The 27,167-nt window shown below is 35.8% G+C and overlaps 2 protein-coding genes across 6 annotated transcripts in view; both read right to left on the reverse strand.

Moving 5' to 3' along the window:
• The window catches only part of Nca (neurocalcin homolog), a 170,639-nt gene that overhangs the window by 15,270 nt on the left and 128,202 nt on the right, over positions 1–27,167 (reverse strand). The gene's annotated exons all lie outside the window — the stretch shown is intronic.
• LOC114252534 (neuronal calcium sensor 2) overlaps positions 1–27,167 on the reverse strand; it is a 163,277-nt gene that overhangs the window by 8,224 nt on the left and 127,886 nt on the right. For both annotated transcript variants that reach the window (XM_028187036.2, XM_028187035.2), the window contains exons 2-4: positions 15,040–15,158; positions 13,116–13,259; positions 12,120–12,248 (exon numbers count right to left, since the gene is read on the reverse strand). In XM_028187036.2, the coding sequence (XP_028042837.1) occupies positions 12,120–12,248; positions 13,116–13,259; positions 15,040–15,150 (384 nt within the window). In that variant the 5' untranslated portion in view covers positions 15,151–15,158. The remainder of the gene's footprint in view (positions 1–12,119; positions 12,249–13,115; positions 13,260–15,039; positions 15,159–27,167) is intronic.

Here is a 27,167-nt window from a genome sequence, read left to right on the forward strand (position 1 = left end):
TTCATTTTTCAATTATCGCAATTATCGTTGCTATAAACAATTGACACCACATTTACTTTTCACTGAACTTCATACTTGACGAAAACGTGTAAATGTATTATTGTATAGCAGCTGTCCACGCGGATGCATCGCTCACTCAAGTAGGAGAGAGACAGATGTCGAACGCTGCCGAACGCAGAGGCCGATTGTGCCTCTTTGTCGCTCCTTGCGCGCTCTCACTTGCACTTCAAACCTTAAATGGAACGCCTCAATGAGTAATGTTTTTTCGTGCGTGCACCGGGCTCCATCGAATTATAAGACGTTGTCACGTCAAAAAATATGTATGTTTTCGTTTGGTCTCTCCGATAAACGTTGAGGTTACAATATATTACGTGGATAGTCTTTATTTGTATTCATGTAGTTCACATAAAATACGAACAGATAAATACGAAACGATTTCAAACGAACGTTTCTATTTTCGTCTAACACTTTGTTACTGATCTTTCTTGTAAGTCTCGTACCCGTTTGTTTCATTGAAACATGGATAATGTCCGATGTTATGTCAGATTACATCATGCATAAATGAAATATAGCGTATTGTGAAAACGATAATCTTGTGCCGATCAAAAATGTCAACTGAAGTGTATTCATATTATCTATACATAGATATTCACTGTCAAACTACTGAAATACGCAATATATTTATTATTACACAAAAGTTTAATGTCTATCTATAGAGAAAACGTTTAGTTCTGAGATACATTAAATACAATCTTATTAAGATATAATCTGACAGAGTAAAATGAATCTTGACTCACTTCCCGAGTGCATTCAATTGCTTTGTATTTGATTTGTAAACATTTAACAGTTCAGAGATACGAAAATAAATACATTAGCGTTTCGGGAAAGTCATAGTTGGTTATATATTGGACTAGACAGATGTATCCTACGATTTTATCTGAGTTTAATTTTCAATATTTAATAACATTGTCCTTGATTGTTTGTCTGTTTAGACTTTTAGAAAATTCTCGTCACCATTGCGAGATATGATAACATTTTTTTAAGTTGCTTATAAATTTAATCCCAAGAGCTTCAATAGTAGTTTATTGTGCGTGAAATTTATATTTTGTAAGAAAAAAGAAACTGCCTATTTCTGACGCGAAACAGTCATGGTTTCCGATTTGAATAGTGAGACAGCCGTTAAGCAAAACAATTGAGACTTACACCTCATGTCTCAAGCTGGACGGCTGCATCCACGTTGCAACATTTATGGGTTTCAATAATCATTTAACACTGGGTGAGTCTGAGGCTATTCAAAAATAATTGTAATTTCTTCCATTACATATGTATATCTATATCTATGTATTAATACGTGAAGGAAAAACTTTGTATCCCTATTTACGAAAATTGCGCGGAGGGAGGAGTATGAAATTGCCCACACTTATAGACAATATAGAGAAGAAGTGCAGAATGTTATTTATTTTTTTTAGTTATGCCTAAACATTACACACACATATACATACATGGTAATGTATTTGACGCACACACGCATGCATACTATTTATTTATTGTCAAACTTTTGTTCTTGACGTCAGTTGTCAATTTGAGAATAAATTAAATATTCTTGGCGAAATTTGTGATTATAGAAGTTTAATAGTCTTTAAAAATAGAATCATAATAGTATAGAAACTTTTAATTTCAATTAATTAAAGTCGAATTTCAACTACCCGGCGACCACTAGTTATTATAATAGTGTAAGAGAAATGTATACATTGTATATGATGACTGCTCCAACATTACGTGAATGTGATTTATAAAGACAATATAGAATGGAACTATGTAGTTTTTTTAATGGGGCTATGACAGTCGCACTAAATAATAACAATTCCGTCAAATACCATGACTTCTGCAAACATATTTTTTTTTTATTGCATATATGTGTCATATGAGTTCTAAGGTCTACATAGTTACAACGGCTGCCCCATCCTTCAAACCGAAACGTATTACTGCTTCACGGCAGAAATAGGCGCGGTGGTGGTACCTACCCGTGCGGACTGACCAGATGTCCTACCACCAGTAATTATGCAAATTATAATTTTGCGGGTCTAATTTTTATTAAATGATGTTATTCCTTCACCGTGGAAGTAAATCGTGAACATTTGTTAAGTACGTATTTCATTAGAAAAATTGATACCCGCCTGTGGGTTTCAAACACCGGTGCATCGCAAGATACGAATGCACTGGACGTCTTATCCTTTGGGCCACGACGACTTCTGATATCGACTTCGATATCAGACGTGTTCCAAGTCCCAAGTCACTGAACTTTATTGCATATTCCAATATTGCTAAAATCCATCAGCTCGATACATAAAGGATTAAATTTAATCGAAATAGGTTCGATCGTCGCTAACAGTGACGGAATTACATCAGAATTTCGATAGTGGACGTGTGAAAGGCACGTTATTCAATATGAAAGCTCTACATGAGACAATCGTTCCAGTTTCAATCTCATATGCGGATGTTGTCGAGTAATAATAAGCATCAGGTATTAATTTGAAATTACGGTTTTTATTAAAGGTATTTTGTGTTTATTGTATTCCCTTTAATTTTTATACCGGTCGCTTTGAGCTCTGGGTTCCTCAGCCTTATACTACAACTGTTCTCCTAAAAACTCTCGTTTTTACTGTGCAATATAGCAGTTTTAAGTATTATGTTTGTGCGACCCAATAAATTGAAAACATTATCATCATCATCATTTCAGCCTATCACCGTCCACTGCTGAACATAGGCCTCTCCAATAGATTTCCAGTGCGACCGGTCCATTACCACCTGCATCCAAGGAGACGACGACGACGACGTAAAAAGCGCCCAGCGATTTTTACGTCGTCGTCGGTCCATCTAGTAGGTGGCCGTCCCACACTGCGCTTGCCAGTACGTGGTCGCCACTCCAGGATCTTTCTGCCCCATCGACCGTCCTCTCTTCGTGCTATGTGGCCGGTCCATTGCCACTTCAGTTCACTAATTCTACATTTTTTACACCTATACCTATATAGGTTACATCAAAAGGTAACCACAATCTGGCATCGCGAAAAAGACTTTTAGGCCAGGTAACCATCTAGGACACCCTGTATATGAAATTATTTCGGGGCCAATTAATTATCATTAGTCACTGTTTCACATTTGCCCTTATATTACTTAGCTCTTTGGGCAAAACTACGTGTCTCCGTCGACCCCAGCTACTTATGACTGTAGCGTGGTCACAAAACGCTATTATGAGCACTTGAAAATCACGCGCGCAAACCAGCACAAGACCGCCGCTTTTTTTTCCCACCTATGTTGATAGCTTTGAGAGACTATTTTAGCTTCTCCTTGACGAGTAGGTGAGCGCACGGGGCTGAAGACGGGTGTGTTGCTAACACTGGGCCTAGCAAGAGCAGTGCTTCGCAGAATCTACCGCCAGATCTGAAACGCGACCCACTGAGAAGATCCGGCGAGAAACTCAGTGGGCTATGTCTATGGGTTAATTCACGTCGAGCTCTTAGTCGCAATCGACGGATTCGCGGAAGACGGTGTCTGGGAGACAGTCGCGGTAAACGTCTTGTGAACGCAAAAGGCATTTCCATTCATATGCCTAATATTTCACGTTCGTCATCGCACCGCGTTAGGCCCGCATTGTGAACGCTCCCTAAGTTAAAGCGCATTGAGAGTCGATGCACACCCGAACTGTATCGGTATTGTACGTTTACGTAAGCCTATTAGTGATTTCCAGTCACGTTTCTCTGTCACAATCGGATATATGAAATGCACTAATATATCGTAACGACTCTGAAACGATCTATCATGTTTTGATGGGACTATGACAATATCTTGCCTGAATTAGAGGTCAAAATATGTGTTAACTTTAAGATTTATTATTATTATTTTCAAATATAGAGGGGGTGTAGTGTAGAGGAACGATACCCCGCCCCGCTTAGCTTACTATGCAATTATTGTGCATATAGTAATGAGCAGCATACGAGTCAGTCAGTGGTTAAAGTGCAGCGATCCACCGCGGTCGCTGACGCGAATAAACATGTAATTATACGTAGTGTTTTACTGACCACTCCGATGAGGTTTATGGAGGACAACACGCAATAAACAACCAACGCACACACCTCCTCCTCTGTCATCTCCCTATAAACCTCATACTAACAACAAACATGCAAAGATTTAATATTGAATCGGATTGACAACGGTGACCGCATTAAACATGAGCAATTGATTTATATTATAAGATATTAATCGTATATATTCATTCATATATATTACATCGGCATGTTTAATGCAGCGTGTGCTATCTAAATCTAATGTACCTATTGTACAAAGTAAAACATAGGCGAGTCAGATTCGTTTTAACTTTCAGTAGCGGTACGATTTTTACGCTGCACTTTTACAATATTGAAAGGTCATCTATAAGCTACATTGGTTCCTCAGGTTAGGTTTGCCCTTATCGTTAAAGAACTACATTTAATCTTATAAAGTATTATATAATTACAGTATAAAATTGAATCTACGATGAAAATAATTTAATTAAAAAAAAAAATACTGTTTCAAAATAAACGTACTGTTAAAAATTCAAATTTTAATGGACGCGTCCCCGTTTTAAAATTACGTAAATAGTTTGACAATTAATAATGACTAGAGGTCCCGCAGTAGTCGAAATTCGACTATAATTAATTGGAATTGTAGGTTTGTACAGTATTATGATAGTATTTTATACTTCTATAATCACAAATTTCGCCAAGACTACTGTATAAAAAATATTAACAAAGACAAAAAAAATTTAATCTCAATTTGACAACAGACGTCAAGAAAAAAAGTTTGACAATAAATAGTATGCATGCGTGTGTGCGTCAAATACATGGTATGTAGTGTGTGTAATGTTTTCTTTATTGATTTAATGTATCTTTTACATATGCATTATTTTAAAAAAATATTAGCATTGTGCACTTCTTCTCTATATTCTCTATAAGTGTGGAAAAGTTCATACTCCTCCGTCCGCGCAATTTTCGTAAAAAGGGATACAAAGTTTTTGCTTCGCGTATTAATATATAGATAATTAATAGTGATAATATTTGAATTATGCGAACTTAATAAGCGCGTTGTTTTGTGTTAGAGCTCTGTGATGCTCTACGACAAAGCTCAAAGCTCAAAGAGCTCACTTCAAAAGAAAATACCAGATGTCGAGAGAATTGTTGAGTAATTAATATCAACGAGCCATTAATATATATTACAAAAGTATCACATTTTATAAAAATTAGCAAGTAAGAATTATGAGAATTTTTAAGTTATTTACGAAAATAGCATCATGAGCAATATAATTTTTTTTGTCAACATTTCAAGTATAATATTTTTGTTAAGTAAATTTATAACCTTTACTATTACCTAAGCTTAGCAAACAAAACACACCCTTTTTACTCTTAAGCAAAAAATTAATACTATAATTTATAAAATACTAAATTTCCCATAGAAAGTGACTTAGAGAAAGTCGCAAGCTAAGCAATTATATTTTCGACCACTGCGCACCCATTGCATTATTTTGATCATTTAAATGGGTTTCCACGTTAAAAAATGCACTTTCGTATGAATGTTTTTTTTTAAATATAACAATTAAAGAGCTATACAACATATATTCGGGTAACAAAGCGTTTATGTTACATAATTAGTCGAGCAACTCCAGGTGGTTACCGATTTGTATAAAAAGTGTTCGACTATTCTAAACAAAGACCGAAAAATCGAGTAGTATTCAAAATACATTAGCGGTGCAAAACAAACGCATTCACGTCTGATTCACCGATCGCGATGCTCTAACGAGATCAGAGATTAGATAATTCTATCTATTAATACATTATTTGTGGGCAGACGTTTCGACTATTTAGTCCGTGGTGTCAAAGAATCGTGTGTCACCACGATCGTAACAAAGCCATCGGTGAAAACCCGTAACCAAATTTACGACAGTTTTCATTAAAGTTAGGAGAACCAACGAGAAACCCCGGACTTGAGTGCTTAAATATACGAACAAAAATTAACAAAGAGTACGAAAGAAAGCTTCGTCGTTTTACTTTGGCCAATAGTCGATTTCCGAAACAGTTGTCTTAAATTGGGAAGGTGTATTTATTTTTGCTCCACCATCCGGTACGTTCAACTCTACCCTTATCAAAAGCTTGATTGTGAACCCTTTCTCGAAAACAGAATCACAATAGCAAAGGGCAATATGCCCAGTGTGATTACGCAGCGATTCTCCACTTTAATCATCATTATTTGTTTCATTCACTTTTTTTTAAAGTAACGCAATTATTATGCTGAATTTATAATTAGTTCGCATCCTAATCAGAGAGCGTTACACTGATTTTAGTATGACTGAATATTTACTGAAGATTACAAATACGAGACCCAGGCCATATATACTAATTAATACTACATATTATTATATTCCCTTCCTCCTCTTGTATTCATAGTAAAGATAGCTTCTCCTTACTGTAAGGATGATAGATATTAGAAAAACATCACTTAACAAGCATACATGATAAACATAGAAACATTTATGTCCAAAAACACTAATCCATACTTTCAGAGCAAAAATAAAAAAAAATTACAAATTTTTATTATATTTTTGAAATAAATTGATTTTTAAAGAAATTAGAAAAATAAACACTAATTTGTGGTCACGCTCTCCAAAAAGCAAACTTCTACACATTATTTGTATAATATGTACAACCTAACAAGTATATACACATTAAATAACTGAAATTAGGTCGCGTGAGATACTCTGTATTGCGATTTAAGACAAATACATTACAATGTATTTGTAATTTAATGAATTCAAAATAAATGAATGAACATAGAATCTTATGTCGATTATCACTGGCTTATTCATCGTTTCCTTCGCAAATTCTTTCCTGACGCCTACCTCTTTTTTCGTTCGTAACATTCCCTACTTTGTGTAAAGCGGGTAAGTTATACAAACTTAATAAAACATTAACAATGGAGTCCAAATATCAAGAACGCAACGCAATCGATAAACGTACATATGAATCATGTAAAAAGAATTTGTATAACGGATGAATGTGATCCGAACTAACATAAAGGTTAAAGGCAACGTACAGCAGATCCCCCGACGTGCTGAACTCTGTGGTATCTCACATAAAGCCTGCAACAATGACCCATTGTTCGCCGACTGGTTCAATCGGCTGGGGCACAATTGCAATGGTCTCGGTTATTGATATAAAAGGCAATGGAAAAATGAAAAGCTAACTTTTTAAAATCCTTTATCCATTATATTTGCGCGATTTGAATTCTTAATTAAAAGAAACGAAAATCTATGTGCATTTACAAATCGCAAACAACACTCGAAATCGTTACGCTTTTCCTTAGTTTAATAAAGTTGTTTGCCCGCAGAGTATTGGCTTTTTAGATTAACTATTCAAACGCCACAGCGATTTTCCTTCGTGTCAAGTTGAATAAGAAAAAACTTTTCAATTACGTTGTTTGTTCTTTAGCGGTGGTGAGATTTTAATATTCGTATTGATTTACTTTTGTTTTAATCCACAAACCGACTTTTATACATTGATAATTAATGCAAAACCATAAAGAATGTTATAGATTATTTTATCATACTCAACATTATTAGATAGCTCATATTTTTTGTGTATTCAATAGCGTTCGGAATAGATAGACAAACTGGAACTACTGTACATCACTAACGCTTACGCTAATATGGTCTCTCTAGACCATCAGCTTAGGTAGGAAAAAAAACAGAAAAAAAAAAGTAACGCTGACCGCAACCCCCTAATAAAGTACTTTTCGTCTTAATTAACCAACCATCGGAACTACAAGTGCATGGTGAGTGCTCCTAACTTTCCGGAAATCACCGTTGCTTCCGGCCAGTTAACGTACATCCGTGCTTGCTTAAATCAATTATTCTATATAAACTAGGTTATGCAGCAACAAAGATTACATTAGATATCAAATAGTGCGTTGTTGTCGGAAATTTTGATTTTCAGACTATTTTTATCTTGCCCACATAAATGTGATATTTTTATTTTTCAGTACTGGAGATGTAACCCAAGGAGGTTTGACGTCAGGCTTTTTATTTTTCCGTACTGGAGATGTAACCGAAGGAGGTTTGACGTCAGGCTGGCGGCCGATCGTAAAACTTATACCAAATCTCCATTCAGCATGATATGAGAACATGTTACGCCGACGCCACTCTAACTAATGTGAGATAAGGAAAACAAGAGATGAACAAGGGATGGCCTGGTTTTAAATGCCCATAGACATGAATAGCGGCACCAACCTTGAACATGAGTTAGAAGTTTCAGTTAATGGCCGCCCGACAGCTCAGACCAGAACTTATGACAACTTCGTGTCCGAAATATGTAGGCATTATTATTATGCCTATCCGTACGGGTTCACAATGCTATGCGTGAAAATTTGCTTTATAAACCACCAACCATAGCAGTAAAATAAACCAAGACATTTAAATAACTTTTTTTTTTTTCTAAAATAAATTAACGAAATATTTTTTATTCTCTTTTATACTGATATTTTCATTTAAACAATAAATAAAACTCCTAATTAATAATCAGATTTTCTTCTGACAACTTTCTTGTGACGCGGGTAATGTCATTCATAATTTGAAGAAAGTATATTTCTGTTTCCCAGGATAATCCCGACACTAATTGATATTTAAATCCATGCTTTAAAGCATAACATCGAGAACATTCCAACCCAAATTGAAACATCAAATGGACGTGAAACAAAGTCACTGACAAAAAGTCATTATAATTTCCACAATTATTAATAAGTTAAGGGATTTATCGTTTGTTGATTCAAAAACAATTGTTTTCTGAGAAACCGTTCACCGTGCCCATTCAGTGGTATTCTAAGGAACGATTTGCGAATTTAGCTAAACTGGCTTCATCGGAACCATTTATTTCTGTACCATAGACCGCTCTCGAAATAAAACCGGTCGCAATTGAAACTAAGCGTTCTAAAATCGGATATGTTTGAATCTGCAAAATTTGACAAGCAGTGCAACGAGCACAGGAATGACCGCAATTCGGTTTGCTGGAAGGAAACTCCGTGACAGCTGTTTAAAGCTAACCACAGGTTATTCTGTGCCACCGGCAATATACCGACGTACAATTCATTTCTGTACTATAGACCGCTCTCGAAATAAAACCAGTTGCAATTGAAACTAAGCGTTCTAAAAATCGGATTTGTGTCAGTAAAATTTGACAAGCAGTGCAACGAGCACAGGAATGACCGCAATTCGGTTTGCTGGAAGGAAGCTCCGTGACAGCTGTTTAAAGCTAACCACAGGTTCTTCTGTGCCACCGGCAATATACCGACGTACAATTCATTTCTGTACTATAGACCGCTCTCGAAATAAAACCAGTCGCAATTGAAACTATGCGTTCTAAAAATCGGATTTGTGTCAGTAAAATTTGACAAGCAGTGCAACGAGCACAGGAATGACCGCAATTCGGTTTGCTGGAAGGAAGCTCCGTGACAGCTGTTTAAAGCTAACCACAGGTTCTTCTGTGCCACCGGCAATATACCGACGTACAATTCATTTCTGTACTATAGACCGCTCTCGAAATAAAACCAGTCGCAATTGAAAATAAACGTTCTAAAAATCGGATTTGTGTCAGTAAAATTTGACAAGCAGTGCAACAAGCACAGGAATGACCGCAATTCGGTTTGCTGGAAGGAAGCTCCGTGACAGCTGTTTAAAGCTAACCACAGGTTATTCTGTGCCACCGGCAATATACCGACGCACAATTCATGCTGACGTGAAGCGTTCGTTACGCGTTCCACACCGAACCGCAGTAACCGCTCGCTTTGGTTACTGCTGTACGTACGTGTTGAATTGATAATTGATTTCGCTATACATCGATTTTATTTTGTACGAGATACATTTATAAACTTTAGTTATTTAAATCTATACCTATATAGATATACTAGCGACCCGCCCTCGCTTCGCTTTGGAAACATTAAAACACACATGAAACCAAAAAAAATAAATAAATAAAAAATTAAAAAAAGTAGCCTATGTTCATCAGGGACAATGTCGGCTTCTAATGGAAAAATAATTTTTCAAATCGGTCCAGTAGTTTCGGAGCCTATTCGAAACAAACAAACAAACAAATCTTTCCTCTTTATAATATTAGTATAGATTTACAAACGGGAGCATAAATAATCGGGATATAAAAAAATTTCCTCTTTTTGTGAAAGACTAATGATACGCTGTACCCACGGTCCAAGTAATGGTAAGTCATCGATAGTAAAAACACAGCTACGCAGTACTTACAATAAAGTTTATATTAAACCTCGTAACAGGGCAGACAGAATACTAAGAAATGTAGGTAGTAGTAGACTCTGAAGTTTAGTACGAAGAGATAGAATACACCCCTGGAAAGGGAAGTTAGTTTCCAGATGGAAGAAACGAACTCCACTTCAATGAAAAATGATATACTAGAATGATCGGTATCAAGTCAAAGTCTCTTTGCAGTTCTAAATTATCTCATTCCTTTCAGCGACCGACGAACAGACAAAGCTGTTAATTTAATTTTTCGACCTCATCACTAATAATAAATTTTGCGTACTAAAATTCCATTTGATTCTAAACGAGCTGTTGATCGCAATCAACGAAAACCAATAACACTAAGTGATCGATTATAGCCATTGACGTTATTTAACTCGTTGCGCCATGCATCAGTGTTCAATCGGATTCCCGCAACACAACCTAATGCCGTCCGACGCTCTGTAAAGCCGTGTCCGGATTAAGTCCACCCGGACACCGATATACTTCCTGTAGTCTTATTTCGTCTGCAATCCGCTTCAACCCGACACAAAAATATATACCATTCGTAACGAAATAGTTTGTTCGAGTAAAGCCGATTGTGTTTTTTTTTTGTATTTGCGGTTTATGTAAATTTGACGAATACGACTGTTTTAAAAGTTCAATTCAACTTTGATTTTATTTTAAGAGTGAATTTTCATTGAGCATTGCCGGCTCGACCTTGACGGACCGATTGTTTTGGTATTAATATGTGAAGATAAATCAATTAAAAGAGTATAATAATAAGATATTTATTTAGCTGGCATTCGGGGTCAGATTACACTTGTCATTGTCTCCAGTACCTAAAATAGCACAGAAGAAAATCCTAGCTTGGGGACGTTTGAAATTAAACATTTTCTTTCCTTATTTATTGAAGTTTTACTTATTTCGACGCCTTTAGGAAAATAGCTCAGAGGGTATTTGTGTGCCGAAGTTACGAGGGTCAATGTGGCACAAAGTTTAATTCAAAATTTGTAGGTATAATTTTCTGTAAGTATTATGTATTTATGCGTGAAACTATATTTCAGATAATGAATAAATGATGAGTTAGTAAATAATTCAATAACGCCGCATAAATGTAACTTCTTCTTGGAAGATATTTCACTTTATACTTGCTGAACACGGTTAGGAATACATAATCATTATTCATTTCTGGCTCCCGTCATCTTAACGAGAGAACCAACTGCCGACACTAACAACCTATCTAGCTGAGTTTCATGAGCAAACCCGATTTATCTTATATGAGATTAGATAATCAAGACGCCTTCTGTTATGGTTTTAAAACTATAAAATGGATGCAGTTTTTTATTTACATTCACGGTGTAGGCGCGCCGTAGGTGTCTGTCTAAAGGCCTTGACTTTAATTAAATCACTCCACCTTAAGATATTATGTATAAATGGAATATGGATACTAAAAAAACTAAAAAAATACGCTTTTATAGAAAATTCAACTAAAAAATAGAAAATTAATTTTAATAAATTTGAATTAAAATTAGTGTAAGAAAAAGTTTTTTGTAAAATTTTATTGTAAAAAAAGCGTTTTTAGTTGAATTTCAATATTTTTTTTTGTTTTTCAATCTTGAATTGTCATCGGTTCTTGATAAGTATGCCAAATTTCGAGTTAATCCGACGTTTTGAAGGTCAAAATCATGTTCAAAGATTCCGTTACATACATACGTCTGAAGCTAATAAAAGTAATTAAAAAGGATGTGTTGAGGAAATGTTTAAAAAAAAAAGAACAGTATCTACTACTAACCTGGACGATTTTGGTCATCTCCTGGATGTCGATGACCCCGTTCCCGTCAACATCGTACATTCGGAAGGCCCACTTCAGTTTTTCCTCTGGTGTGCCGCTCGACGTAACGTGTATGGCTTGGAGGAACTCCTATAATAAACATTAAACGTATTGCGGAAACCCCTTGCAGTACAAGGAACGTAATCATTGAGATGAACAATCGCCGCTGCATACCTTCTGAAATCGTTCGCTTTCGCATCGAGAACATACGTTCGAACAATTCGCTAGCGAAAACACAGCCCTGTCCTATGATTGTGCACACTCTCTTCTTAAACTCAAAAGTATATGTAATAAGATTCAAAATAATGTGTTCGTGTCACTTAAAACCTTCTTCAAGTTAATACAAATTCAAAGTTCTTCTTTTACGGCATGAGCAAAAATGTATACCCGTGAATTTATGAAATTAAAAAAAGAACTGTCAATCGAATGAGGAAAACAATGAAAAAGAAATTAATCTTGAATCCCGTTTTAAATTTATATCGAAAGAAACTCAGCTTATTGATAAAGTTCTTACTAAGTTTCACTTACAATTCATTTGTAAAAAGAATTGGGATTCAATTCCTGGAGTTTCTTGTTATATTATATGATTATTATTCAAAAGAGTGTTTCGGTTGTTTTATTGAAGAATACGAATAAAACTAAAAAGAATAGAACAGAAATGAAACAGGTAATGCAGAGCTAGCGTTTTTTTTATATATATATATTTTCGAGCGTATTACGTTAATTACCCATTATTTGGAAACTCTGATTTTACACAAAATCATAAGCATAAATGACGTGAACACATCATGTTTTTAGCACAATTTAAGTAAGAGAGCATCCGTGAGTAAGCAATCATAGAACTTACAGTTGTTGCACGCCGGGATTCAGAAGAAAATTGTTGTCCAGCTAAATTCGCGCAGTGGAAAAACAATTAATTCTAAGTCTAGAATCAGAATGTTACCTTAAATTCGTTACCTTGAAATCAATGTAACCATTCTTGTCCATGTCGAATGTGCGGAAGACGTGGTCACAGAACTCCACAGCGTTCCCAGATGGGAAGAACATCTTGTACATGTCGACGAACTTAGCCGGTGTCAGCCTGCCGTTCGGGCAGTCTTGCTGTTTTCACAGAAAATGAAAATTAGTTTTACTGGTGGTAGGACCTCTTGAGAGTCCGCGCGGGTAGGTACCAGCACCCTGCCTATTTGTGCCGTGAAGCAGTAATGCGATTCGGTTTGTAGGGTGGGGTAATCGTTGTAACTATACTTGAGACCTTAGAACTTATATCTCAAGGTGGGTGGCGCATTTACGTTGTACATGTCTATGGGCTCCAGTAACCACTTAACACCAGGTGGGATGTGAGCTCATCCACCCACTTAAGCTATAAAAAAAAAGTTTATCAAACAATTTTATTTTGTCACTAATTAAATATGTTAATGTATAAAATTAATGATATACCAATTTATTACTTTATTTTCTTTTTTATTTGCCTATTAATTTCAGAAACACAAAGCGGCTATTCCTTTTTTTTACGTCAAAAACAAAGTTCTGGGATCGAGCAAGGATCGCTTCATTAAACTGTACAGGCAGATGTTCAATGAAATTGTCAGACGTACAAATGGAACGTATTAGCAAATTGGGATCGTGCACGAATGTCGATCAACTCCTGTCAAAGGGCGCTCAAAGCGGACGAAGGGACTGATCCGGACACAATGTTGGCAACAGTAACGATATCGGAAAGTAGATATAAAACTATTATTTCAGCCCCTCGATATGTTTCGTTAAGTTTGAAATTGTATAAATAAGAAATAAAAAAAAATTTATTCAACATAAATGAAAGTACATACTTGTTGAACGTCAAAAGAACTACCGCCAATTCACAAGAACTAGCCTCCGTCCTGAGAAGAATTGGCAAGAAACTCAGCGGGCATTTTATTTTTATTTTTATATATTAGATTATTTTTTAATATTACGTTTTTTTTAAATATTAATTTTTACATGAGTACATATAATAACATAACAATTATTACAATATTGAAATGCCCGGAGCGAGCAACTCATTCCCACTTTGTGCAATCTTCTAGAAGTTAAAGGAGCCAAGTTAATAATCTGCTGAATGAAAACAGCCCGAGCATCCATGCAATATATTTCTAGCACAGCACTTCCAAGTTTATTGTTACAAACTCAAAAACAACGTAGCTTGTAGGAAACTTGGATGTGTTCGATCTAAGTTATATTTCTTACCCCGCCATTTAAAGGACAAGAAAAGCCGGCAGAATTATCTAATTTTAATAGATCGATAACTTAATGAAACTGAGAAATTGGTATATCATTAACGGGGAATTCTGCGGGATATTTAATGAGAGCACATTAATAATTAGAAGCAATACTGCAATTTTCTTTGATATCCGTTTATGGGTAATCGTCTTAAGCTACTAACGTCAAACATGTCATGAATAATGCCACTCGGAGATCCACTTGAAAATGTATACGATTACTATCAATGTCAGCGACCTTCACAAAAAAGATTAGGATTTTCTTGCGTGAACACTAATATGTCGGAATAGGCTAAAATTACTCTTAATAGCTCTATCAAAAGGCTGACAATAGAATAATTTTATTGATATTGATATGGTACAAGAGAATTTAAGTAATCGGGAATCAAAGTTTTTATCTTGATATGATTTTCTCTCACATATTGATAAATTCATACTAATATCATGATCATGATTGTAAATCACATACATAAATATAGGAACACCCATAAAAGTTTAACGAATTTATGTAACATAGGACATGAGTTTTTATTGTTTATAGTATTTATATTAGTTTAGTTATCTTTAAATTGAATATGTTATTTAATGTGCTTAATTATTAATATTATTACTATGATTCTTACTTTAAAGCCCTTGTACCACTCCTTGATGGTGGTCTCATCATAGGAAGTGTGAGTCTTAAGGAAGTCCATGTCTTCTTTGGTAAGTTTGTCTTTACTAACGAAGCAACCCATTTTGAAATCTGAAACAATAGAAAAGAAAAACACTGTACAATTTAGAACTAAATCTTGCTGTTTGAAAAACAAATAGCTTATTATTACCATAAAAGAAAATTCAAATTGATACTATACGGTATTTTCTATGGTAGTTAATTTCAGTTTATTGAATTAATAAAATCTGCAATTACGTTCCGTATTTAATTAAAATAATAACCAATTTTTCGTTTTAAGCAAGACAATGAACCGCTCGAGCATTTCAACGCTACACAAATCTGCGTGTAAACATCGAAAAATATTTTTTTTGTCGTATTTAGATAATGTTATCGTGCAGATAATGAGTATAGACGGCCTTTATGTTAATAATGCGTGCATCGTGTATAATTCGACACGAAAGGGGCTAAGAGGCGTGGCGTCTGCGGTCTGTTGCAACGCGTTCATCAAACGAACACGTCTGCGGTTTGGTGTGCCAAAACCTATATATGCATGTGCTGGCCAGTACCGGAGACCGCTTGAAAATATACCAACTTCGCCGATAATACGTTAGTGATTGACATATCGAGTCTACGTTAAATTGGTTGTTGTGTAGATGACTTATGATGACTATGAATCGCTCACTAATGCCGCAGACCTGTTTATTGTGAACGTGTTTAATAGAACTTGATGATTGAGTGAATATTTCAAAACTTTACGTTATATCGAGCATTTATCGTAGGTAAATAAAACGTTTATTCGCGTTTCATTAATTGCTACAAGCGGTAACATTCACATAATTTTATTAGCGAAACGACATGGATGGTATTAATAATATATAATAATAGATTGAAATAGCCGTTTTACAATACTGGCCATTAGAAACGTAATTTATACATTGCCGGCAGAAAATTCTAAGTTCAAATGACTTTTATTTCAAAAACATGGAATTCTATTCAATAATTTGTTTATTAATTTATTATTTTGTTTTCACTTCATTTCTATCTTATTCACCAATTTGGACACGATAAAAATACGAGTAATTTGGAATACTAACTCCGTCCCGGTATCATCACCGCACAAATGGCTCACACATCAATGATGTGTACGAAATGAACATTAAAAATGAACGCACGATTCGTTATTGGTTTGAACGCTTCCGACATGGCAATTTTGACTAAAGAATTCGCGCAAAAAATAAAGTTAACAGCGTCGAATCAAAGGCAATAGCTGAAGCTGGCGATACTCAATCTACTGCTGAGTTATCAGCAGCTCTCAACGCTTAAATCAAAATAATATTTGTCTGTTAGGGTCAAATTGGCAAGGTAAAATCTTTATAAGTGGGTGGGTACCGCACGAACTGAACGATCGCTAGCACGACAAACGCATTAAGGCATGCCGTGCGTTGCGAAATAGAAAGGAAGGATTCTGAACCGCATTATCACTTGCGATGAAAAATGGATTATTTTTGATAATCGTGAGCGGTATTGTATTGGTTAGGCATTCCTGATTCAGCACCTAGGCAATAACTAAAACGAAGAAAAAACCCTATAAATTATTGGTTACTCTTTGGTGGTCTACTGGACACAATGCTGGAGAAGCTCGCGAATCTCCAGCATTAGTTAATCGCTAGTCCCCGCTACTCTTACACGACAATGCTCGATCTCATACGGCACAGCTGACGATCTCTAAGCGACAAGAGCTAGGACTGCAAGTTTTGTGTCATCCATCGTACACACTAGACCTTGCACCAACAGACTTACCCTTTTCCAGAATAACAATTGGACAATTTTTGGCATAAAAACATCTATATCATTTGGCTCCCACATACCTGACTTCTTCAAGAGGGTATTTAAAAATTATTCCGGTTCGGGCAGATAGATGCATCGATATAAATCAAATATTTTTAAATATTTTCATAAAGATAAATAAAGCATAAAAAATATGATTTCTACTTTTTGTATAATAATATCATCATCTACATCATCATCAGCCTATAGAAGTCCACTGCTGGCCATAGACCTTTCCAATTCCACGCCACTGAGCACGATCCTCGGCTTCTCTCATACAGCTTTTTGACAGCTACCCTGCATAGATCATCACTCCACCGAGCCTGAGGGTACCCTGGACTACGTTTGCCAATCCGCAATCTTAACCCAAGAACTCCTTTACTCCAACGGCTATCAGTTCTCCAGCTAATATGGCCAGCCCATTTTCGCTTCAGCTTACCATACTCTTTATATACTAAACGGCAACTACATAGGTAAAAACCTAATTTAATTTAGATATACGTTTTTATACTGAAAAGATCAGAACTGTGATCGGATGGGAAAACATCGATATGTAAAACTCTCAAGCTCACTTCGGGTGCAAGAAAATTGTTCACGACAAATACTGTAAAAGTTTAACCTACTTATGTAATAGTATACAAACTTTAAAGCGACTGAGACAGTGAAGCCAACGTGGATCGAACTGTGTTCTTACTTTCAACTTAGCGCCCGTTTGTTGGAAAATACTTAAGTGAACAGTGAAGTACTATTCGGTATTCTACTTGAGACTTTGTTTTTTTTGTGTGCTAAATTATTAATATGTTATTTATTTTTTAAAGAAAACCCTACGCTCCATATGATCGCATGCAGTTTCAACCGATGAGCATGATCAAATAATTCCAGGAGTCTAATAAATCTGCTGCCTAATGCTACCTCTTTTTCAACCTCGCTATGCTACACCAAGGCAAAAGCCTCAATTCGATATTATTTCTTCGATTTAACAATAGCAAAGAAATCACGATTTTGATTCTGAACAACAGCCGTGACTAGTCTCTTTAATATATGTAAAGTTCATGAGCGTCACATAAAAGACAGGAACGTTAAATTTAAGCAAAGCGAATCATTAAATAATTTCCATGTATAATGAGAATACCGCTATACTCAGAACTCCATAATGAGTCGCATTGCGATGAAAATGTAAACTCATGCTTGAAATCGCCTCGGCGCCGGAATCTGTTTGCCAGAACGTCAGATTCTGTAATCCGGTTCGATTGTGTATTCACTCGTTTTAAATATAAAACTATAATATGCATGGATATTATAAACCATCGCAGGTCACTGAAACTGAGCGAAACCTTTGTTCGTTCCGACGCGAAGAATAATTAATGATGAAGAAACTTTCATATAAAAATTCATGTAGGTACGCAGTGAAACGTCGTATTGTTCAATTAATTAATTCACATTTACGTATAACTCACACGAACACATGTAAATAATAAAGAATTTACATAAAATTTATGTGTATATTCTGTGCATTCAAGCGTCTTTCGTTTTGACCTTTTTCGAAGTGCAAAAAACAATAATTCAATTTTTTTATTACGATTTGTTTTTTCATATTGAAAATAATTCAATATGATATGAAAAAATAACAAATATAATGACTGTAATTTTTTTTTTAAATATATCCACATTTGTTAATAATAATAGAAAAAAAACTTACACATATCATTATGTACCAATGTCCCTGAAGAACTTAATAGGGCACCAACAAATTTGAAACGCGGCACGGAAGTTATTTAAAAAAAGGAAAGCGTAATCTTTGACCAAGGATCAACATGATCGAACGTTTAACCTCAAAACGTTTATATAGAGTCGCGAGCGATGTTTTAAGCTTGTAAAATTGACAATTATCGACAAATGACATTAACGTAATGTTAAATATTCAAGCCCACGGTGACGTCTAGCCTGGTTCGTACAAACTAAGTGATAGGTAATTAGTAGTTTGTGTTGAGCACGCGGTCCGTTCACACGCAGTGTTAGGTGAAGAGGGTTGCCGCTGGAATTAGCTCTAATGAAAGAAGTGGCATCGTATAATGATACGCTGTTGGTAAAAGGTTGTAAATCGAGTGGCAAACGAGTCGTAATTGAACGTGAAACGGTATATCACTTCGTTAATGTGAATTAGCGAAACATGAACGCTGAGCATCCCTTTTCGTGTCCTGTCAATGATGCGTTCTCAGTTTAATTAAGCCTCATTGCAATTTGTACTTCAAAGATCACTATGAAATATTGTGTGAATACTAATACAAACGTACGTCTTGATAGAGTTCATAGTCAACGAAGAGACTTCCATATATTTAGATAGTTTTAAACGTATGTCGTTATCTGAACAATTAATTCTACACGGAAATAATTCACATAATCGCACATGCGGTGCTATAAAGTCACTTATGCAATTTTTGTTAACACTGAACTGAGTATGAGAAAATACATTTTTTAATAGTTATTAGTGAGACGAGAGAAATGTTTGCTTTTACTGATAAGTTTATTTTATTTCTATAGCCTAACAGAACTATATAAGACTTATATAATAAGATGTTGAATTTTCCAACGTTTCTCCTGAAAAATTACATAATTTGCATGAGTGACATTATCGCACTGTATCTGCCATATGTTGATTCCATTTGACTTTGAAATCAAACGCCCAGAATTGAAGGTGTGTTTTATATGTATGTATCCCGGATCTATACAGATGAGCTAAAAAAGTAATTTTAAATATATTCTTAATATCCAGCACCATAGTTAAACATAAACTTTAGTCTACTTAGATATGTTGTTAATAATGTTGTCAAATGTCGTTTGGTACTGACCAAAGACGAGAAGCATTCTATTTCAAAGGACGAAAGGCTTTTGATTTTAATTGGCAGCAAAGTATTTCGTCGGGTCTAAACGTTCAGAGATATGCTGTATCAGTAGAAGTCGTGGTAGCCTAAGACGCACGTTCTTCCCGTACCCAGCGATATGACTATGCCGAATTTCAAATCTCCCAGGCGAGTAACAACTTTTCTAATAACCAGGTATACCTACTTAACACAACGTTTCAAATAAGTTTTCCTATTCATTTGCCGCACAATACATCATCATCATCATCATCATCATCATCATCATCAACAGCCCACAGTCGTCCACTGCTGGACATAGGCCTCTCCCAATCTACACCACTGAGCCCGGTCTGCGGCTCTCCTCGTCCACTTCTTGCCGGCCACCGTGTGGAGGTCATCGCACCACCTAGCCAGGGGGCGTCCCACGTTACCTCAATACACGGATATTTAAAAATGAAATCGACTATGGCCACAATTTATAAAGTAAAATTGCCACAAAAACAAATGCAATCGTTTTGTAAAACGTATTTATTTGCTTTTATTAAACTGAAAGCCAAAACTCGTAATTGAATAACTATCGTGAATCCAGTATTGATGGCAAATATAATAATAATATCAGCGTTTGATCCGAAGCCCTCGGGGTGCTCGGAGTGGGGAAAAGTCACGGACACAGAGTCCCTTTCGGATAACAGCGCTCCGTCTCTCTCGACGTGGTCCCCTCGTCGCCGCCACTAAAATCTCCGATCCGTTAGCATTTTAAAAGAGAAACAGATGGATCGTGCCTAAGAAACATCGGTTTTGTATCACAGGCTTTATGCTTGAACACGTGTGAGCAATTCAAATCTTTATATGTGAGCGCAAAGTAAATCTTTTGTGAGTATTTATAAGTGTCCCTATACACACAATGAACTAGCTATATATGTAATATTGAAATAACAACATTAACATTAGAAATGTAGGGTTCGTTTAGTTCGGTTCAATTAAAAATGTTCATAAAGAACCCGTTATTAGAACGGAAAAGGCACGGCAGCGAGATTATCATACAAAATGAAATGTGTGGTAGGTAGGAACAAGCGCTGTAATTTTTTCATTAAAACAAATTTATGTGTGTTTGCATAAATCAACTTCGCCGACAACTCTTTGTTGCTGACAGTTAATAACTCTTGGAAAGGTCGGTCTACTCTTAATATCCTTTACGTAATAACTTGTTAGTTCTCACCTCAAATTTTAGATTCTAAATAATAATGTCAAGACCAAATAATCATCAAACTCGAGAATGTTAATAAAATTTGTGTTAAAAATAAGAAAAACAAACGTCAATCAACAGACAAACTTATTAACATAATTTAAAAATATTATCTTTAACTTTACTTCAACTTAATCTTTAACTTCATTTTATTGTAACAAACTAAAATAAATAAAAATACGAAACCTTGCACAAACAAACTATGATTCAAGAAAATGGGTAAGCAAAGCCGATTCATTAACGTAAAAAATCAATAGGGACCCTTTCTCTGCACAAGGGTATCGGGGAAAAAATCTAAAGTGACAGCGTCAAAAGGCAGCGCGAGTTTAGAGAAATGTCGACCGCAGGCTCGAGCAAAGTATTCGCAACTAGACATAATACGTCCTATATGTAGTACCTACGATCTATATGTAGTACACTTGACTTACATGTCGAGTATTGAGGGAGTACAAATTTTATAATGCACTCAGTTGAACCGTTTCCGGGGTTATAAAACTTAATAATAATAAATATGAATAGGTACATTTCTTTTTTAATCCGAACTTACGAATTATTGTGGTTGAATAATGTATGCCGAGAAACGTGACTCCTAGAATACGAAAAAGGAACTGTTTTACAAAATAAGGTGACGGATTTAAAAAAAAAAAAATGCGTCGATCTTATTCCGACACTATTTTGAAATTTGAATTTTCGCCATTTGTAACAATGTAAATGAGTTTCAATCTGATATTAGATTTCTATAAGCGGTAGCATTTGCAAGTACAAAATGTGTTAATGCGGACAGTTCAAACACCCGCTCCACGCGAATGCAATCACGTTATATGGCTGGAGTTTAGTATTAAAAGGTTTCAAGTGACCACTATCTAGACGGTTAATTGGAGCGAGACCACGACCCGTTTTGCTCTGTGATTTGTCCACTCGCATGTTCCGAACAAATTAAAACTAGGAAAACGTGTAATTCAATATAAACTTGTGACATTCACGTTCGCTCTTATTACGTTTGTCATACTTTTATCTTAGCTATCTATATATTAATACGTAAAGCAAAAACTTTGTATCTCTTTTTACGAAAATTGCGCGGACGGAGAAGTATGAAATTTTCTACACTTTAGAGAATATAGAGAAGGGTGCAGAATCAGAATGTAGAATATGTTAAGAAGAAGAGTGCAGAATCCTATTTTTTTTTAAATTATGTATTAATAATACATTAAATCAACAAAAAAAACATTATACACCCTACCATGTATTTGACACACACGCATATAATTATATACTCTTCGTTTATTGTCAAACTTTTGTTATTGCTTGAAGTCTGTGGTTCAATTGAGAATAGGTTAATATTGTTTATCTTTAATAATATTTGTCTATGGTATGGTTTTGACAAAATCTGTAACTAGAACCATAATAATGTTCAAACTTATAATTTCAATTAATTATAGTCGAACTTCGACTACTCCGGGACAACTGGTTAAGTATAAATGTATGTATGGTATGTAGGTAGTGCCTATGTACATAGATGACGTGAATTCAATCAAATGATTGTCAAGGACAGACTTAAGTAAATACTACATTCAACGTACAATTTTTACAGGAAATTGTGTAGGTCTGCCTATTTGTATAGCTTTGTTCATGGGAAATTCAGTAAAATGATTTTTATGAAATCGAGAGAACGGCAAAAGCGAGTTTTTTGTGTGTGCCAAACTATATCCACATTTCGTTTATGGATCAAAGCTCGTTACGCTTTTTATAATTTACGAGTTGATGCGATATAGTTTATAAACAACAAATTTTGGTTTCCATTGAAATTTTCGAATTTGGTTATGTTATTTGAGCAACCAACGAGCACTAAGTTAGATTTAACGGGAAACAAAAGTCCATTGAATTTCAGTAACGTCAACTATAAACTTTAACCACAATTTCGTTAGCAGAAAATAGCGAAAGCTGAACTAAATTAGTTTGTTTCACATGCACACCGGGAACAGCATTTTCCGCCCCGGGGTGCTGTCAAAATTAAATAACCTTGTTAAATTTCGGAAAAACAAAATTGATTTACACGTGGCGATACAGCATTTCGGTTGAGAACAATTATAGGAGAATCGGTAGGCAGCGGCTTGGCTCTGCCCCTGGCATTGCTGAAGTCCATGACGGTAACCATTCACCATCAGGTGGGCCGTATGCTCGTCTGACTACAAGGGCAATAAAAAAATAAAAAATAGTACAATGCCAGATCTTCGTTCAAGATGAATGGACGAACGTTAATTTAATGAAGTCGGCTTTCAGCCTCGCGTCGTAGGGAAATTTGATAAATAAAAACGGGCCGTTCAATCAAAATGCAACGTCACCCACCAAATCTATCACATGCCCGCCCCATTTAGACATCGTGGGTAGGCGCGAGTCATGGCCGCGATCAAATCAACCCTCGCACCGACAGATACGCTAAGCTCGATTTGAACTCCAATATAAGCCTACAGATGTTCTTAATTCGCACGAAAAAAATACAACTCTGACATTTACTTTGCTGTGACACGAATTGACGAATTGGTCTATAAAATTGACTATTAAAATTTCATGTGCCGCAATCAAAAATATATTTATGACAAAGATGTTGCGATATTAGTAAATTTTGCAAACGTAACCGAGTTTTATTTATATTTTGGCTGAAAAGTCGTAAATACCGTCACAAGTCTCATCCGTTTCGTAATCTAGGCGAGGTGTGAGTGTTAAAACAAAACGAAAACCAGACCGGCGTCACGGTGATTGTATCTTGGAATAAAATACTTTTTCAAACATAATGGCCTCACACACACGTTTGAATTGGTTATGATAGCACTTCTAGCGTGTATCGAGGCGTTATACGTCACAAAACCGATACGTGAATGGATATTTTGAGATGTTTCCAAACGCGATGGAAAAATAGCTTAAGTGATTTACGCGCTTTCAACGGCTGATATTCTAAAATAGTTTTACGATAAATCTGAAGGTAAGATCATTTTGTTTCTTTGGGAATGTTGACTTGCTGGAGAACGCAGAACGTGGTCTTGTGTTTAAAATTTCGGATTTGAATGTCACATTTGGCACGCGACAATGATACTTCTGAGTTACCTTATAAATAATCTATATATTAATACGGGAAGCAAAAACTTTGTACCCTTTTTTAGGAAAATTGCGCAGACGGAGGAGTATGAAATTTCCCACACTTATAGCAGAACGCTAATATTATTTTTTTAATTATGCATAAAAAATACATTAAATCAATAAAAAAATCACAGCAGAGTAATATCCAAAATTCTATTCCGTTGATCTTATTTTTATTTACAAACTAAATGCAAAAATTACATTTAGTTATGAATTTTCGTAACGAAGATACAGGGTCTAAAATACTACGTTTTGTCCATTGCGTGATCAGACAACGTCTTAAGCAAAGTCTTCAGGGTATGGCGATGTTAAGCATTAACAATTACACTCCCAGTGGGGTATCGTTCTAACCGTGGACACTCGTGAATATATTACGCTCTTTATGCGCATAGTACATTACTCTCGGATGAGCAAGATACGTATGTTATATCAATTAACTAAAAGATCGAAAACATCTTAAGTGGATAAAAAAGTTAAGACCAATTTAAATCTTTAGTTCCAATCCAATTCGAATTGCACATGTTTTTTTTTAAATTATAATTCTTATTATATTTAATATTTTAATATATTTGATTTTAATGAACTGGAACATAAGGTACTGACGATATTTATTATAATAGAGCTGATTAGTGATTCAATAGTGGCGATGAGTGTTTGAAGTTGAAATAATAAAAAATAACTAAGTGCAAGAGACGGCCAGCAGGTGAAGTCAACGATAACAAGACAAGAAAACTTTATGGAATAAAATGAACACGCTAAGTGGAGCGAGAAGGACAGATATCAAACGATATCACGGGATTGCATCGGCGTTGTTCTAGTTTCTGTTTTATAAAAAACATATAAGTTGAAAAGGCTTCTCCAACTGCTCTTAGTTTCTTAAGTATTAAGTTTGTATCAACAGTATTATTGGTAAGTGCGGTGTTATTCTGATTTAAGAATATATTTCTCTGGAGTCCGAAACTTTTGGGGTCACCGTAGCATTAAAACATATTTTTTTTGTTGGCAGACGGGCATACAGCCCTCCTGATGGTGAGTGGTTACCGTCGCCTATGGACTTCAGCAATGCCAGGTGCAGATCCAAGCCGCTGTCTACCGCTTAATACTCTCTACAAGCCTCGTTTGAAGAAGGACATGACAAATAAATATGTAAACTTATAAAATTTACTGGTTTTTACTGGTGGTAGGACCTCTTGTGAGTTAGCGCGGGTAGATACTACCACCCTGCCTATTTCTGCCGTGAAACAGTAATGCGTTTCGGTTTGAAGGGTGGGGCAGCCATTGTAACTATACTTGAGACCATAGAACTTATATCTCAAGGTGGGTGGCGCATTTACCTCGTAGATGTCTATGGGCTCCAGTAACCACTTAACACCAGGTGGGCTGTGAGCTCATCCACCCATCTAAGCAATAAAAAAAAAATAACAGCATAAGTAAATATATTAAAAAAATCTTGGGAATTGTACTTTTTTCTGGATGGAACTTTGCCCCTACTCCTAAATTATTCATAGTATATTCTCCGTCCTGACGATTTTATTTATTGATTGTCTAGACGGGTCAGGGAGCTCACCACTCACTTGGTTTTAAGTCACCGGAGAGACAGCATTAATGTTCGCAGCCAGTTTGAAATAAGGTCTAAATATAGCAATAGTATAGTGTAGGGATTGCCCTACCCTTCAAACCAGAACACATTACTGCTTCACCGCAGAAATATATGGAGTGGTGGTCTCTACCCACGTGGGTTTACAAGACGCCTTTCTTAGTCAACAAGCCAAAGTAAAGAAATAACCGTGTAGGTACTCAAAGAAAAAAATGTCAACTCAACGCTCATTTAGTTACAAAATCACGTTGCGCTAATAAGTAGCTCTTAATACCACGTAAATTAGTCTGCTTATTCGATACGCGATTTTTCTTAACAATAAAACTCATTAATATTAAACTAACATACGCAATCTGAATTCATGTCGGTCCGGTCTACATTTATAAATCAGTGTTAAATCGAGTAAAAGAATCTCTAGTAAATGCACATGTATTTTGTACCTGGATTGGATTTCCAGAGAACGTTATTATTATCAAGAACGTAAGATACATTAATGTTAATTATACTGATTTGCAGTCCACGCGTCGTCCGATGTAAGGTTGCCAAAACGTCTACGTTTGGAGGGCACGGCGGCATAAGAATGGCGGTCACGTTGCTGACTGAGCCGTCCTTTCATAATTTCACGAGTGTCTGGACTCCGAATGACATTAACAATGCAATTAAACGACAATTTAAGACGTTTCAACTTAGCAGTAGGTAATCCTGAAATGAACGTCACTGAAACTGCTCACTTAAGCCGACGCAAGCTCTTATTACAAAATTCACGTTAGCCACGTTTACGGTGTACGAATAAAATTGAGCTATATAAAATAACGAGGGATTCAAGTACGTGTGTCAAAGATATAAACAGAATTTCCCATTAGAAGTTTGCCGGTGAAATGGTCGCGATGAAGTTATTTAACGACTAGTGACCTACCTTCCACCCGACAGACAGGGTGAAACCGTTGGCCGTCATAGTTTGGAGGTCTGCCCGATACGGCCTGATTTGGTTGAATTGGTTAACTAAAACTCTCAACAAAATGACTACTAGCAAAATAGGTTTCAGAAAATACAAACTCATTTTACATACACAAAAGTTTACTGTCTGTAGCGATTTCACGATAAAACCTTTAACTTTGAAGTTGAGTTCAGAGAGTAAATATGTTTCTTAAAATTCTGCTTGTTTTCACATATTTTATTAATTGTGGTAGGCACATTTTTTCCTCTACCTAACCGCTGGTAGCCTAAGGAACTATTCCAAAATTTGCTAACACTGGCCCTAGTAAGAGCAGTACATCGCTGAATCTACCACCTTATCGAATCGCGATCCATTGAGAAGATCCGTCAAGAAACTCAGTTGGTTGTATCGATAGGGGCTAGGTTGCACGTCGAACTCTTCGTCGTGTTCGACGAGTTAAGGATCGTGACGCGCCGCTTTTTCGAAGAACGTTCTG

This window comes from Bombyx mandarina, chromosome 01 (assembly GCF_030267445.1).
Source record: "Bombyx mandarina strain Sakado chromosome 01, ASM3026744v2".
Taxonomy (NCBI): Eukaryota; Metazoa; Arthropoda; class Insecta; order Lepidoptera; family Bombycidae; genus Bombyx; species Bombyx mandarina.